At 40.5% G+C, this 16,157-nt stretch overlaps 1 protein-coding gene across 2 annotated transcripts in view; it reads left to right on the forward strand.

Moving 5' to 3' along the window:
• Positions 1–14,699, forward strand: part of tmem132e (transmembrane protein 132E) — a 410,466-nt gene extending 395,767 nt beyond the window's left edge. For both annotated transcript variants that reach the window (XM_005916013.3, XM_005916012.3), the window contains exons 8-9: positions 2,108–2,302; positions 9,647–14,699. In XM_005916013.3, coding sequence (XP_005916075.1) covers positions 2,108–2,302; positions 9,647–10,717 — 1,266 coding nt within the window. In that variant the 3' untranslated portion in view covers positions 10,718–14,699. The remainder of the gene's footprint in view (positions 1–2,107; positions 2,303–9,646) is intronic.
• The last annotated feature ends 1,458 nt before the right edge of the window (positions 14,700–16,157 follow it).

A 16,157-nucleotide genomic window follows, 5' to 3' on the forward strand; every position in this document is an offset into this window, starting at 1 on the left:
GAAAAAAAAGTTTTTTCTTCTTCTTTTCTTTTAATTCATCCATCTACTATCACGCCTTAGGGTTCTGCACATTGGTGTATTTGTGGCTGCATGTGTGCATGTTTCTGGGTGCCCAGCAAACCATAACTCTCTTTTCTGGCGCATTAATCCATCACAGGCGAACAATATGGATATGGATATGGAAGTGGAATTTGACTGCAGAATTTAATAGCTGCGTAGAAGATTTTTCCCCCCCTCGTATTTTTAGCCCGTATGCATTTACCGGTATGAAAGATTACTTTCGTTTCTTTATAAAATATTCAACAGTACTTTAGTAACTTTATAATACTTTACTGTGATATGAATGCGCCATAGAGGGAAAACTGTGTGTATATGGGAAGCACATTCAAACGCAGAGCAGCTCTCGGAGCAGCATGTAACTGATGCCAGCCATTAACCTCCGTAGGTTAAAAGGACATTAGCAAAGAACACTGTATCATTACTGTATTAAGGCGACGCAAAGTTTGACATCACATCGAATTAGCCCGGCCCGCTACGTTGTAACAGTGCCCTGACTAAGAAAATAAAAGTGAAGGTGTCATTGGAGGTGATAACATGAAGTTGGGGAATGTGAATAGCGTTTATTTAAGATAATAAATAGCAATAATAGTTTGGAACAGCTAATAAATACCTTTTTAATTTGCTTCTATTATGGGAGTTTTCCTTTTAAGCTCAACAGAACTCATAAAGAATCGAACCCAAATTAATAAAACCAGACACCTGCAGATGCATCTGCTTCCACTGATGACTTGGCTCAAGCCTTCATACGACAAATTACATAACAAATTATTGCTCCAAATTATGCAGCACTTCGATGTGAGCCAAAGGCGACCAAACAGTGAAGAGCCGTTTTATTTATATCAAATAATAATATTTTGATGGATTTATTTGAATCCAGATTAATGTCGTGCACTACAGGGCAGCATTTTTAATTAAGCGATATCACCCTGAAATATCCCCAGCTGATTACCTGTGATTACGAACAAGAGTGTCTTTCTATTAGAAGCTTTCTGGGATTATATGTTTATATATGTTAAAAAAAAATAGGCATTTATCTAAATATGAAGTCTTAAAGTTATTGCTTTGTTCTGTTAGCAAATTACAGTCATTGTTCTTTTATCACCTAATAAATCAGTGAATCAAAAAGATTCTTTTTTTTGCATTTTATTTGGTGAATATGAAATAATCCTGTTATAAAAATGGAAAATAATGACAGGTTTTAGCAAGAAAGGTACAATTTTGCACATTAAAAAACAACAACAACCAAAAAGTGTTGCGTGGTAACACATTTTTTAATGTGTGTCTCACTTTAACCTACAAATGAGCCAAACTTTGAGCTTTGACTTTTGTTTTAGCAGCATGACGTTTGTATCGATGGGCATAGCTGACTTGCTGTTTCAAGGTTGCACTTGATGGTGATTGGAAAAGCTCGTCGGAGCACCAAACTCATCTCAGGTCTAGCTTCACATGCCTTTTGACTCTGGCTGGAGTTATAAAATGCTTGAGAGGAAAAGATTTCCCCGTCTGACTCTAAGGACAAGGCCACTGCTTCACTGAATGGCTCTTTACTTTGTTCCCGTCCCTCGTGACCTCTGGTTGCAATTGCAAAGTGAAATGATGATATTTTAAAAGTGCTTAAACTACTGGGTGCAGAGGCACCGTCAAAAGCACAGGATTACCCGCAGAGGCAGGACAGAATCTTTAAATGGTTTTGGCATTTCATTTGATGACACTTAGATGGGCAGAAGTGTTTTCTGCTAACAGTGACTTTGATAGCGTGCGGTTGCGTCTTCGAATTGTACCTTGTGTCTGGTTGATGATAGATTCTGTCTCGAGTGTGCCTTTTTTTTTAGGTTTGTTTTCTCACTGTGATAGACAGCGAGGCATTGACACAGAAGAAAGTAGATGCACTGGAACAAACAACAGCACAGAGCACTTTAATCCAAAAGTGGCTTGTCATGGGCTTTATGAGCTTCAGAGAGACAATAAAGCTGTTGTCTATTCTGGACTTAAACGATGTCCCTGTGTCATGTGGGGATGCAATAAAAGCACATCTTTTTCTCTGCAGGTGGAGTCTCCTCTGGCAGTGGATGCAGTATTAGGAGAGGCGGCATTCTCGGTCACAGATGACAAGGTTTCCATCACAGAGCTGCGTGTTCACGCCATTTCAGGCCTGACCCTGTCACTGCAGCCCAGCCCCGGCAACAGCCACACCATGGTGGCCAAGGCAACAGGAATCCAGACACTCGCTGCTCCCAAACAGGTACAGACACGAGTTATCACACAGTGCAGAGTCATTGTGCATTTTTAAACTGCTTTACTGTTAGGTTTAAAATCAAGCCGCAACCTCAGATGAGCCAAAAACGGCAGATTCTCAAAGGGGAAGGAATTCCCAGAGTTCACAGTAAAATTCCCAACTTTACTTCAACTCTTCATCTAGTTCTACAGCCTTACAGAGGTTTCACCTCTTTAAATTGTATCAAGGTCTGCAGTTGTGTCTGAGACTTACGCTGCTTTGAGAGAAAGGCGTGCTCGGTGTCACCTCTACTAATTTGAGTCACCGAACTCGACTTCTCAAGTGCATTTCTAGGGTTGTTAGAGTTTTGCTTTACTGCTGGTTTATTGTGGTTAATTTATTAGAAGCTAATCTAAAAAGGTGTTTCACTCCTGCCGAGTGAAATTCTTCTACCTTCTTTTGTATGTTATGCAACACTAATTAACAGTTATCTACAAATCCCCAAATCCTATAACAACTTTAAGCTGTGATTTAAAAAAAGTAAAAAATCCCCCACAAAAAAAAGAAGAAATGCCACAATGATGCTGAAGTAAACAATGCCAAGTCTTTTCCATTTCACTGAAAAATTCATCCTAATTGGAGGCTGGCTGAAAAATGACCCTCGCTGCAGATGTTTGGTGTTGTTGGTCTTGTGGTATACGCAATTTCCTGGATCATTTCTAATTCAGAGCTTACAAAAACAAACAAAATACCAACACACTTGTACAAGTCAGCATGTCCACATGCAGTCCAATTAAACTGGCATGGCAACAGGACTGTGCTCAATTTTAAAATCTGTGTTTTAGGTACATATTAACTGATCTGAAAAAACAAGATAGTACACACTCTTATTTAAGGTCTGAATATAATACCAAAACCATTTGAGTATTCCCATTACCAGCAGCTTAATTCAGTAGCTCAGTAGGAGCCTGGATTATGTGCTACTGACTAACACCTAGCTCTTACCATTTTCCTTATTTATGCATCCAGTCTGGTGATATTAAGTTTACTTGTAAATATCATCAACTTACTGCATTTAGACATGAAGACATGCACAACATAACCTGCTGAAGTTCAAACCGAGCATCAGAAAAGGGAAGAAAGGTGATTTAAGGGCTGTTTATCTGTTGGGATTTTCCACCCAACCGTCTCTGGTGTTTGCAGAGAATGGTCTAAAAAAGAGAAAATATTCAGTGAACAGCAGTTCTCTGGGTGACAATACTTTCATTTTCACCAAAGCTCAGAGGAGAATAGCGAGACTGCTTCAAGCTGATAGGAATGCAACAGTAATTTAAATAGCTAGTAGTTACAACCGAGGTATTCTAAAGAGCATCTCTGAATGCACAACGCTTTGAACCTTGAAGCCGGGGTACAGCAGCAGAAAACTACAGCAGGTGCCACTCCTGTCAGCTAAGAGCAGGAAACTGAGGCTACGATTCACAAGACTCAACAAAATTGGACAACAGACGATTAGAAAAGCATTTCCTGGTCTGATAAAAGTCAACTTTCAGACCTTGCCATCTGCGACGTTCAGATGGCAGGGTCAGAATTTGGCATAGGCAACACGAAACCATGGATCTGTTCTGCCTTGTATCAACAGTTCAGGCTGGTGATGTTGGCATAATGCTCTGAGGCATATTTTCTTGCCACACTTTGGACCCTTTAGTGCCAATCTAGCATCTTTTAAACAGCACAGCCTTTCTAAATATTGTTGCCGACCATGTTCATGTCTTTATGACCACAATCTGTCCGTCTTCTGATGGCTGTCACCAGCCATGTCACAAAGTTCACATCATCTCAAACTAATTTCTTGGACATTTCAGTGAATTCACTGTATTCAAATATATGGAAGCCTGCTTACGCCAAAAAAAAAAAGTATCCATAACTTGAACTTTCAAGTTATTTTCTCGAAATTTCGACTTATTAACTCGAAATTTTGAGAACAGTGACTCGAAATTTTGAGTTAGCTCTGCCAATTAGTAATCTACGTGAATGACGTCATTTTCTTTTTACCCAGAAGGATATGGCGCAGAGGAATGCACGCTCAAAACTGGATCGCAACAAATTGGCGCTTTCGAGAGTACGTTTGCTGATTGTAACGCCATGTGATTCAGCTAATAACAAAAGGATTTCATCAGTTGTGAAGCCACGCTGAAAATACTCAGCAATTTGTGCATTCATGACTGGCCGTAATACTGGTAGCTTAGCTGTAGCATTTGTAGCTGAGGGCTTCAGCTTCCGGGCAACAAGGAAATGACGTAATTCACGTAGATTACTGATTGGCAGCACTAACTCGAAAATTTTCTCCAAATTTTGAGTTAATAAGTCAAAACTTTGAGAAAATAACTCGAAAAATTGAGTTATGGATATTTTTTATTTATTTATTTATTTTTTTGAAATGGCGGAAACGAGCTTCCATACAAATAGCCTCCACAGTCACCAGATCTCAATCAAACGCTGTCAGTCAAGCATCTTTGGGATATGGTGAAATAGGAGAGTCACATCATGGATGTGCAGCAAACAACTACGGCAACTGTGTGGTGCTATCATGTCAATGTGGATCATCTACACCATGAAGAATTTAAAAAACAGGAGTCTAATCCAGGACAACTGAGGTGCACTTTATAAAATGTCCAATGAGTGGACAGCAGTCAGGAGGTACTAGTTTGATTTTTGAACAAAATGTCGCCAGTTTGATGCAGGTTTAACACGCAACATAGACAACAAAACCATTTCTATGCTAGATTTTTTAAACTGAACCCAGCATTGTTAGCAAGGGCACCATGTGAGGGCAGCTGCAGAGAACTAATAAGTATCTTTGGTCCCATTATATTACAAAACTGCATATTAGCCAAGCCTGGCAAAACACTTCTGATACGTCCAAATACATTTCCCAAAATGGGTTTTATTGCTCAAGTGAAAAGCACGAAGATGTCTGTGTAAGAGGGGGAAAGTCTTTGCCACTGTTTCTTCACACGGGAGCAAGAGTCTCTGCAATTCTCAGCTAAGAATTAATTGGCAGCCCTGCTTCACCTCGGGAGAAATGTGTGTATGTGTGCGTCTGACTCGTTTTCCCGCTTTGCCCTTTCTCTGGCCTGCAAGTTGCTAAAAACGCAACGACAACCACATCAGGCATCAGTGAGAGAGAAGCGAGCATTAAATTCCAATTCTTCTTGCTTTCCGCTTCTTGGCCACCTTGAAATTTAATTATTGTAATGTATTGTCCTAAGTGCTCTCCAAGGCCGGGCCATAAAAGGCAGCCAATTCCTCTGCCGGCAAACCTCTCAGAGGACTACTGGAGCTATTTCAAGCCATTTGATTCCGTTTCACAGGAAAACTTACTAAATGTCCTCTATTACTCCAGAAATGAATGAAACACATAAACTATGTATGGAGCGAGTTGGACAATCAAGGTCTTTTTGCATTATTCTGTTCCACATGACAAAGTTCAATCCTCTTTGAACTGAAAGACTTCAGCGTTTAAGGGATCTTTGTAAACCACTCCTGTTGTTGCTGTTGTTGCTGCGTAGCGAAAAAGTACACATCGCACTTCTGCAACCTTAAATTGATGCAAATGTCACGGAATAATATTTGCACTGCTTATGCATATTTTATAATCCAAGCTGTTCATGTTGCGTTTACATCCATATATATATATTTCTAGATGCCACAAAATAAAAACTTGAGAAAGTTACTTTACTATCATCCATATTGGTAGCTTTAATTCATATCGTGTTGTTCAGATGAAAGAGTTTTGCTTATTATTGCTATGCCCACATGTCAGTTCTGAGAAAACACAGAAACACCGTTAAAATTCTTTCTCCACTAAAGTGATGAGTGTAGTTATTCTCCTAGCTGTTACAATCAAGGGCAAAGGCATCCATGAAAAGGAGAACTGAGGTTGAACAGAGGACATGAATTTTTGACAGTGGAGTGTTTTTTCAAATAAAACATGGCAAGCTGCTCACTTACTTTCATCTCAGAAATTCATGAAAAAAGTAATTCTAAAACAGCTGGGTGATCATCTGCAGAGGAATGGTTTATTTGAGGAGTTTCAGTCAGGGTTTAGAGTGCAGCACAGCACAGAAACAGCACCAGTGAAAGTTATGAATGATCTTCTTATGACCTCTGACTATGGACTCACCTCTATGATCATTTTGCTAGATCTCAGTGCAGCGTTGACCACAATATTTTACTACAGAGATTAGAACATAACTTTGGTTTTAAATGAATAATAAATAAACTGCACCGGTTTGAATTGTTTGTATCTAATAGACTTCAGTTTGTTCATGTAAATGGGAAATCTCCATGACTAACATCAAAGTTAGTCATGGAGTTCCACAGGGTTCTGTGCTGAGACCAATACTTTTTACATTATAATTGCATCGCTTAGGCAATACTATTAGAAAACGCTAATAGTACTGCATTGCATATTGCAGATGATACCCAGCTTTATTTATTCATGAAGCCAGATGATACAAATAAGCTAGTTAAACTACAGGCATGTCTTAAAGACATAAAGACTTGGATGACCTCTAATTTCCTGCTTCTAAATTCAGACAAAACTGAGGTTATCGCAGCGGTCCCCAACCTTTTTTTGCGCCACGGACCGGTTTAATATCAGACAATATTTTCACGGACCGGCCTTTAAGGTGTCGCGGATAAATACAACAAAATAAAATGATACCACCAAGACAAAAACTGTGGTATTTTGTAAATATAATAATAAACACGAATTCACTGTGTAATTGTGTAATTTTATTAGCAGCGTCGTCCTGAAATGCGTCAACAGAATTGAGAGTAACATCCTCCTCTCTGCCCCTTAATGCTCTCTGGTCACTATGGTAACATGTAAGTATCTCTTTCAAAATAAGACGCACAACTACAACGCGGGAAAAGACCCAGGGAAACGGAGTTAATGATTAAAAACCCTGAAAACCATAAATTTCACACTGGAGCTTCAACTCTAGTGGTCCCCAACCGGGCTGCTAGGTTATTGTACTTGACCATCTTATAAAGATGGTGTCTAGCCCAATACTTTGTCTTGATAGCATTATCGTGTCGTCCAGTAGCTATGTGAAGAGTCATTTTTGACCATAATATGTCCTTCAGAAAGGAAATGATACAAATATGTAGGACTTTCATTTACACAATATCTCTTTGGATTAGCAACATCCTGTCTCAAATTTTGTCTCAAAATCCTGTCTTGAATAATCAGGCCCCATCTTACCTTAAAGACTCCACAGTATCACCCCAATAGTGTACTTTGCTGTCAGACTGCTTTTGCTTTTGGTTCTTAGAGTTCCCTAAAGTAGAATTGGAGGCATATATTACACAAATATTAGTTTACACAGTTTAAGTTTATGTCTGAGCCACTAAGGACTGCATGATGAATTTTTAAAGGTGAATAATGTTAATGAAAATGTAGACAGGTAGAATGACACCCGAATAGCACATTAAAGAACCCTAAACCAATCTGTTAGAGGCTTGGACCAAACATAGGGTTGATATTTCCCTACTTGATTCCCTCCATTCTTTCAAACCAAAAACATCTTTTTTCCTTCTGTGCATTTGTTCTGCACCCACAAACAAAATCTTCCCTCTCTGTCAGTTTTTCCTAATGGTTGGTTCCTGATGTTTAGGCAAGCTGTGAACAAAAGGGACTGTCAGATGCATCCTTGATTACACGGACACCAATGTTGTGGTTTATTCTGCAGCAGATGAATGTTGTCAGGTAACTGCCGTGTTGGCAGTGGCACCCGGGCTTTTTATCCAATTTCTCTATAGGGGAGAGCAGACAGTGAAGAGTGATAGAAAATACAAAAATAAAACCAACACAAGAAGCAAACACAAAGAGACGGACTCATCATTTGCAGCGCACACCACTGCTGTTTGCGCCTCATCTGTCTGTGCTGCCGAACGAACCTGCGTTGTAGCCTTCAGGACAACACAGTCATTTCTCTGCCACCCCTTCCTCCTCTGTGCTCGCAAGTGGTTCGCTTGTGTGCACATCAGAGGCAGGCCGTTTTGTGTGCATGTCGAGGCTTGTACTGAGCAAGGGGCACTGCGGATGCTCACGAATGCTCTGGAGATTTAGGAATTAGAGCAAGTCCAGGACTTCAAAGGCTCAGTTGGGAACAGGCATTCAAATCACGATCAATGCCGTGAAATAACAGGAACCGAACTGTTTAAATATTCTTTGGTGAGGAATGAACATCTACAGAATGGGTTATTGTTTTATCAAAATTATACCTTTGCTTCACCTTGGCCATCAGTCGTCTCTCATCTTGATAAGCGTTGTTATTAACCCATAAATAAAGGGTCATCCTGCTATTACTCATAATAGTATTTAACAAATGCAAGCTTTCGAGCACATACTGTACTTCACACAAAATAAATGGATTTTCTGTATTTGGTAAAACTAACACATAGCATCATCATTATCTTACATTTATTTCTGCTTGAGATTTACAAAAATCTTTTTGCTTTGTTTTTTCAGTGGATCTATTACGTCCATTCCCAACGTTTTGTTTACGTGTCGGACTTTAATATTCAAAATAAACCTTGTTTATTTCACACTGGGTGTTGGTGCAGCTCCTCAATCCGTCCACTGCCTGTAACAAGCTGTTATATAGAGAAGCTTGTTTCCACTGCTAAATATATAAATAAGTACATTTATATTTTGAGGGACATTTTGAGATAATAAAAGTTTGACTTGGCTCTGCTGGGCAGAAATGTGCTTCCACAGTTTTAGCTCGTCTCCCATTAAGGATGCTGTCTTCTGATTGGCTGAGTGGGGTACTGTGCTGACAGTTGATGACTAATATGACCATATTAGGGATAACTGTTCTGAGTTGAAAATTTGTGTTTAGAACAGTCTGAAATCTGTCGAATGGCTACAAGTGGGGACATAAACTGACCTCAACATTTGAACTTGGGGTGTATTTAATATAAGCATCCATCATTGCTTAGTGTGTATAGATATTACCCAAAAGAAGGAAAAACACAGTACGTGTAACAATAACCATAGCTGTTTCTTGATTTGTAAAGTAAGTGCAGCTTGTTTATTGATTTTGGTGCAGTTTTTTATGTTCTTCACTTACTTTCTCCTGACATATTCATGGCGTTGAAATAATTAGAATAACTGTTCTTTGTTTTTCTCATGAACCACAAGTCAAATTACATTCTCAATGGGAAAAAAAATCTTGATTTCAGATTTTTTTTTGTAGTCGGGGCATTTGATGCATTTTCAGAAGTGACATTTTGATACTGAAACAAGAAAAAGTTAATTTCTAGAAATTTAAAATGCATTTCTCTGTTTTTCTCTGACAGGAGGCCAGCTTGTCTGTCTGGATGCTTTTTAGTGACAACACAGCCGCCACTCTGACTTACTTTGATCCCAAAGACTACAACCTCAATGCCTCCACATTGGATGACAAAGTTGTGTCAGTAACCCAGGAGCCTCAGCAACGCTGGCCTGTGGTGGTGGCAGAAGGAGAAGGATCTGGCGAGATGGTGCGTGTGGAGATGACCATCTGTGAGGCCTGCCAGAAGACCAAACGCAAAAGCGTCATCGCATCTGCTGCAGTTTATGTCAAGGTCCGCTTTGGCCCCGAGGAGGACTCTGAGGAAGAGGCGACCACGGAGGGGGAGATTGAGCTGGCACCCGTCACCAGGCGTCCAATCGTCGATCCGAACATTAGTGGACGAATTTATGAGACATCTAACGAGCAGCCTGCCAGTGTTCCCATTGATTACACCAATTTACCTACTATGAGTATCCAAGAGGAACCAACTGAGGGTGAAGAAGAGGAGGAGGAAGACTTTGTGCATTCGCCTCGCAACATGACTGACCTTGAGATTGGCATGTACGCTTTACTGGGAGTCTTCTGCCTGGCCATTTTAGTCTTTCTCATCAACTGCATTGTCTTTGTGCTTAAATACCGCCATAAGCGGATCCCACCTGAGGGTCAGGCCAACATGGATCACTCCCACCACTGGGTGTTCCTGGGAAACGGCCAGCCGCTGAGGGCCCAGTGTGATCTGTCACCACAGCAAGTGGAAAGTCCCACTAACCCTCTGGAGGGCGTACAGACTTGTTGCCACGGGGACCACCACAGCAGTGGCAGTTCCCAGACTAGCGTTCAAAGCCAGGTACACGGAAGGGGCGACGGCAGCTCTGGGGGCTCTACAAAGGAGAACGGCGAGGATGCCAGTTCCCCCACCTCTAAGCGCAAGCGAGTCAAGTTCACCACTTTTACCACCCTTCCCACAGAGGAGCTGCCCTATAACTCCATCCCGATAGCAGATGAAGAGGACATTCAGTGGGTTTGCCAGGATATGGGCTTTCAAGACCCAGAGGAACTGCACGATTACATGCGCAGAATAAAAGAAATAGCCTGAGATACGAGGTGCAGCGTCGAGCCCCACTCTCGGCTTTCTAAGAAGAACGTTCCTTTCTATTTTTCTCTTTTACACCTAAGTGAAAGATAATTTTTTCACAGACTAAAAGGTCAACTGTTGTTTTGGTTAGTTTCTTTTAGTTTGCACAGTGCTGTAATCTCATACACGCTCACACAGAGGAGGACGCGAGGAAGCCAAAGACCTGACCAGAGGATCTCGATTGCTAGAGAAATCTGTAAATCTTGGCTTTTGCAAACCTGTTTCACTGGGAAGCCGAGCCATGGGCGACGAGAGAGCTGCTGAGGCTCTCTTATTTTCAGGATCTGTATTATATAAATACAGGCCATTTACCATTTCAATGAAAGCCTGATACGGACAGGTGTATGGTACCGGTCGTGGCTCGGTGGGACTCTGCAGTACTGTACCTATTCCAAACAAAGAGGCCTTTGATGAGCAAATAACTGTCAAAGACTCTCATGAAAGCTATGTTTAAAAAAAAAATCAAATTTTTTCTTTTGTTTTTTTGTTTTTCGCCAAAGTAGGAAAAGCGTTCTTTTAACGGCAAAACGTTCTTCATAGTTGTCGTTGGTGCGGCACACTCATGATTTGTACTCATGTTCATTCCTTACATTTTTCTACATTTCATAGGTAGTCAAAAGCAGTGCCCTACTACTACTAGTCCTCATGGTCCTGAAAAAATCTTAATGCCTTATAATAAAAAAAATGGTCACAGTTCACTCGTATATCAGCGCGGACACCCTGTTTTCTCACGACGGCTAGAGCCAGTGTAGTAAGAGCTACTATGTAAAATACTACGACTGCTCTCCAGCATGAGGAATAAATACAAGGAGCTTGTGCATTGCGAGGATCTCTAACAGTCTTTGCATGGAAGGGGATCTTGAGGCACAATCAGCAACTTTTTTTCCAAATTTGTAAATGTTTATATTGTAATTATATAATCATTCATACACATAACTAAACTGAATATGTTATCATGCATTACACGCATGCCATGCCATTCCAGGCCAGGCCAGGCTTACATACATGCAGACATTCCTCTCTAGTATATGTATATATTGCATCGAGCTGGAGCCAGTTCCAGCTCGAACATTCGACAAGCTGCTTACTCCAAGGTATACGAGTGGAAGCTGGTTGAAGTCTTGAATATTTTATAGTCTTGTGGTGGGCTGAAGGTTCCCCTCGGTAATGTTACAACAGAACTGTAGATTTTTAATAAATGGTATCACATCTGACTGTTGAACGAGGGGATTTGCTATGCATCAGACTTGTAATAGATTCTAATCTTTTGATGATTTACTTCCCTTCCCCAAGTTTGGCTGGCCCTCCAGCCTTTTGGAAAAATAATAAAAAGAAGAACTTCTAATGGAAACATTCTCACTGAGCACAAGATCCTCTAAACTCTGCAGGAAACGCCATCCATCCTTAAAGAAGGTTACGGAATAAATCATTGATTCTCTTCCATCATTTAAGTCATGACCATCTCATGCTGTCACACTGTTTTCAGACACACCTTTATGTGGGCCCTGTTTCGATTCTCTATTCCGGTGAACTTGTGTGTAGAGGTCACAAATTTACTTCAAATATGAACGGTCCCGGAGCGTAGTAGCTTTTGCGGGGAAAATGCTAAATGTGCTTCTGTTACTCCAGCTGTGAGGATGATATGGGTGCGGGTGTGAGATCATGTAAATGTACCTCAGGCTTTACTGACAAATCAAAGCGGTTGAAATCAACACAGCCTAAGTGTTGTTGTGCAGAAGTGTTAATTGCTGTCTTTTAAATGTTTACTGACGTGGCTTTCAGGTAAGCTCAAGCAGAAAAAATGAAAGCTCTGGAGAGTTAAGCGTAAAATATCTGAAGACTGAAAACGTCGCCAGGCAGACAGATGCATAGTAACCGGGAGCAGGGCTGATAGTATTTTTAATTACACTTGCCCTGTTAGCTTGTCTGCTTTATAGTACTTAGAGAGAATAACTAGAGACGACTTTAAAGGTTGATGTTATTCCAGCTCTGATCTCACATAAAATAAGTTCTTTTCAGGACTAATGAGACAAGCAGACTTAAAAAATGGCTTTCCATGTAACTCTGCTTAACTTCTGTAGTGTGCATCTAAGGGCTTGGAGTTTTCTTTTGTGTTAACTGTCTAATTTGGATCCTGCAAATAAGCAAACAAATGTGACATGCTTCTTTTTGTGGCTCTATTTGTCACTCAAAATGTATTTTGTTGCCATTTTACCGCCTTTAAGACCCTGGAAAGGGTCTGGGTAAAGACCCAATCCAGAATTCCTCTAACTGTGGCAGCTGTTATGCAAATACCAGCTTCTTCAGATGAAAAAATAGAATTAAAGACATACTTTATCTGTACTTTAAAAATTTCACTGATTGACAATCTGAAGACACGGTCACTCGTAGCAAATACAAAAGCTGTTACTTTATTTCCCATTGGAAAACCACATGTTTCAACACTCAGTGTGACTACCTATCAGCAGCTGGATTAATCCTTTCAAGGGGCCAGTTCACCGCAAAATAAATACAAAGACATATTTTAAAATATATGGTATGTGGTATTTCCAGGTATAGAGGTATCAGCAGGAGTATTGTTCTCCTTCTCTTGAATATAATGAAACCAGATGGCTCTTGTCTTGAGGCGCTCAAGGTTGTTAAAACCTCAACAGCAATGTCTGTTTCAGAAATCCTGAACCAGTTCCTTGAAAAAACCTCTACAAACCTCGCTTGGAGCGATTTCTTCTTTAAACTGTTTTCTTTCTACTGTCTGCAAACACTAAAAACGAAGCGTGCAGCTTGTTAACATTGCAGCTCAGCTGTAAATGAAGGCTTGACGCTATTTATGTTGTTTACATGATGTCACTCTGTCACTAGGGTGTGCATCGTGTCATGGGTAGATTGATGCTTTCTCCTGCACTTTGTTATGGTTGGAGGGTGTAGTTGGGTGGAGAGAAAATAGTTCCTGCTGTACATGTAAGTGCGCACCACAAGGTTTGTGGATCGCTTTGTGTAATCAGGTCATGATCTATGTGATGAGAGCTTTTTTTTTTTCTATGAAACTGGGAAAATCCCAAAAAAATGACATGATTAAATATCACTACAACCCAGAGGTTTAGTTTAGGGTGAACTGTCCCTTTAATTCTTGTCTGAAAGTGGGCGTGAGATTATTTCTCATCACTAAACTGTACTTTTCCATATATTACTTGTATATAGACCCACAGCTGATCTACATAAATCCTGGATTGGGACTTTAAGGGTTTGATTTGCTGCATGCCCTCTCTGTGTTCCATGTGGTTGAAAAGAATAATGACCAATTCTGGTTTTAATAATTTTTAAATCTGTGTTATCGGCTACAAACGAGACGACGGTCCAAGCCCGACCTCCTTCAGCTACGACATCGACATGTTTTCCTGTGAACTAGAGAGAAAAATCAGTTTGAGTTTTGACTTCAAATGACGGTCTCTCAGGATGAATGTAGAATTCCTAACTAAGCCTGGTTCTTTTGTGATTAGTGTTAACCTGGTTAGTCTGATCTGGTGACTTTACAGATTAAGTGTCTAATAGCAGCTTCGGTTTTCACACGTTTCTTCCCCTCCTCGCTGACGTACTCACAGTATTTAATACGTTATTTTTATTATGATTTTTACATCCTCCAGTCCCTTCCTGCTTTGGCAAAGTGTAGATATTGCTCATTTTGTATCTTCTTCAAGCTGCTAATAGAAACTTAGACTGCTTATAACATGTAAATGAAGATTTTGAATTGTATCCCCACCCTCACCCCCGCCCATGGTGAAATGTGCACAACGTGCACGGCTCGGTTGGCTGTGCCAAGTAACCACCACACTGACTATAATATTGTAATGTACAGAGCACTGTTAAATTTCCTGTATTCTCTTGAAAGCAAACCCTTGTATTTTCCCGTTATATGTAAAGTACTAAAGAAAATGCAATACACAAATGGCAGTGTCGTCTTTACTTTGCTTTCCATTGTTAACACGAGTGGGAATTTTTTCATCATCTTGCATGTTTTTGGCACGATGTGTGCTCCGTGTCAGCGTGAGTTATGTCAAGAATTCAGCCTCAGTAGCTTCATTTATGAAGGGACGCTCTGACCTTGAAGGATTTTGGCTCATTGGGTGCCTAATATCTCACAGGGGGACCTGATTTATACAGCATGTGAAAGTAATGGTGTTACGCACTTTTTTTGGAAGTTATTATTTGTTTATGCCGATTTAAGATTCAAACCTCTTTTTATCTTACGGGTAACAGATCCATTCAAGGGCAAGGATGTGGAGACAAAAGACGAGGTTAATTTAAAGCGACTGCTCTTTTCTTTGCGGTTTTTGTATTTTAATGATGCATCGTCTCCTAGTGCGCATCTGCCCGTGTGTCCCTGATAGAGAGTCCAGCTTATACTTGAAGGTTATATATCAGTGCTTTTCACCCTGCCCTCAGCTGTGTGCATCTCCCGCAGCAGCAAGAAGCTTCTGCAGAGGTGGGTATAGAAACCTACTGTAGTGTGTTTCGTCTCATCCAGCGGCTCCCATCCATTAAAATCCATACTTGGAGGTGTTTACTCAAAGTCTGGAGTGTTTACTCCTTTAGTTCACTTCACTTGGGCAGCTGAGATCAAAGCCCTTTGAACTCAGGTGAGACGCAGGTCGTTAGAGAGCAGTAAGTGGGGTTTTGGAACTTGGGATATGGATGCTGACTTCGGATCGTTGGAAGCAAACGAATGCACGATACAGCGGAATACGTTCCACACTAAATGGATCTTTATATATCTGAGTCATACCAAATATTTTCAGCTGCTACTGCTGATCAAATATGAGTCAGTTGTGTCTGGTTCTGGGTTTTCTTTTAGGTGTAGGTGTGAAAAATGTATGTAGAGAGAAAACTGTGTATCAAAGTATGCCGATTCAAATGGTTCATTAGCTGGATTTTATGAGCTCTTATGCATCCAAAGCTTAAATTGTCCTCGTATGCGTTTCATTTTAGGATCAGCTTTAACATCTCTGAAGGACTTTTATTACAAATAAACTGTGTTTACATTGATCTGATTCACACAGCACAAACATTTGTCACATCAGTGATGCCACAATAATAAAACGACGGGTCGTGTTTATCGTCATCTCATTTGCACCTTCTCCAGATTCTCATAACAGATTCAAAGGAACCTCTTACAAAGCATAAATACATTTTTAAGGAGAAAACGCAGCCCACTCTCGGAGGTGCTGCCACACTGAATCCATTTGCGTCTATGAGCCTGAGTGCCTGAGGCGTCTGGGCTCTGGTGAGCAGTGGCCTCTCTGCAGCTGTCAGCAGCTTCTATAATCGTCCACCATACAGTGCGGGACAATATGTGCGTTAACTTGCTGTATCTCATCTTTTGGTGATTGAAATCTATTATGTGTTT

This window comes from Haplochromis burtoni, unplaced genomic scaffold, assembly GCF_018398535.1.
Source record: "Haplochromis burtoni strain Fernald_Lab_line unplaced genomic scaffold, NCSU_Asbu1 Contig_17, whole genome shotgun sequence".
Lineage (NCBI taxonomy): Eukaryota > Metazoa > Chordata > Actinopteri > Cichliformes > Cichlidae > Haplochromis > Haplochromis burtoni.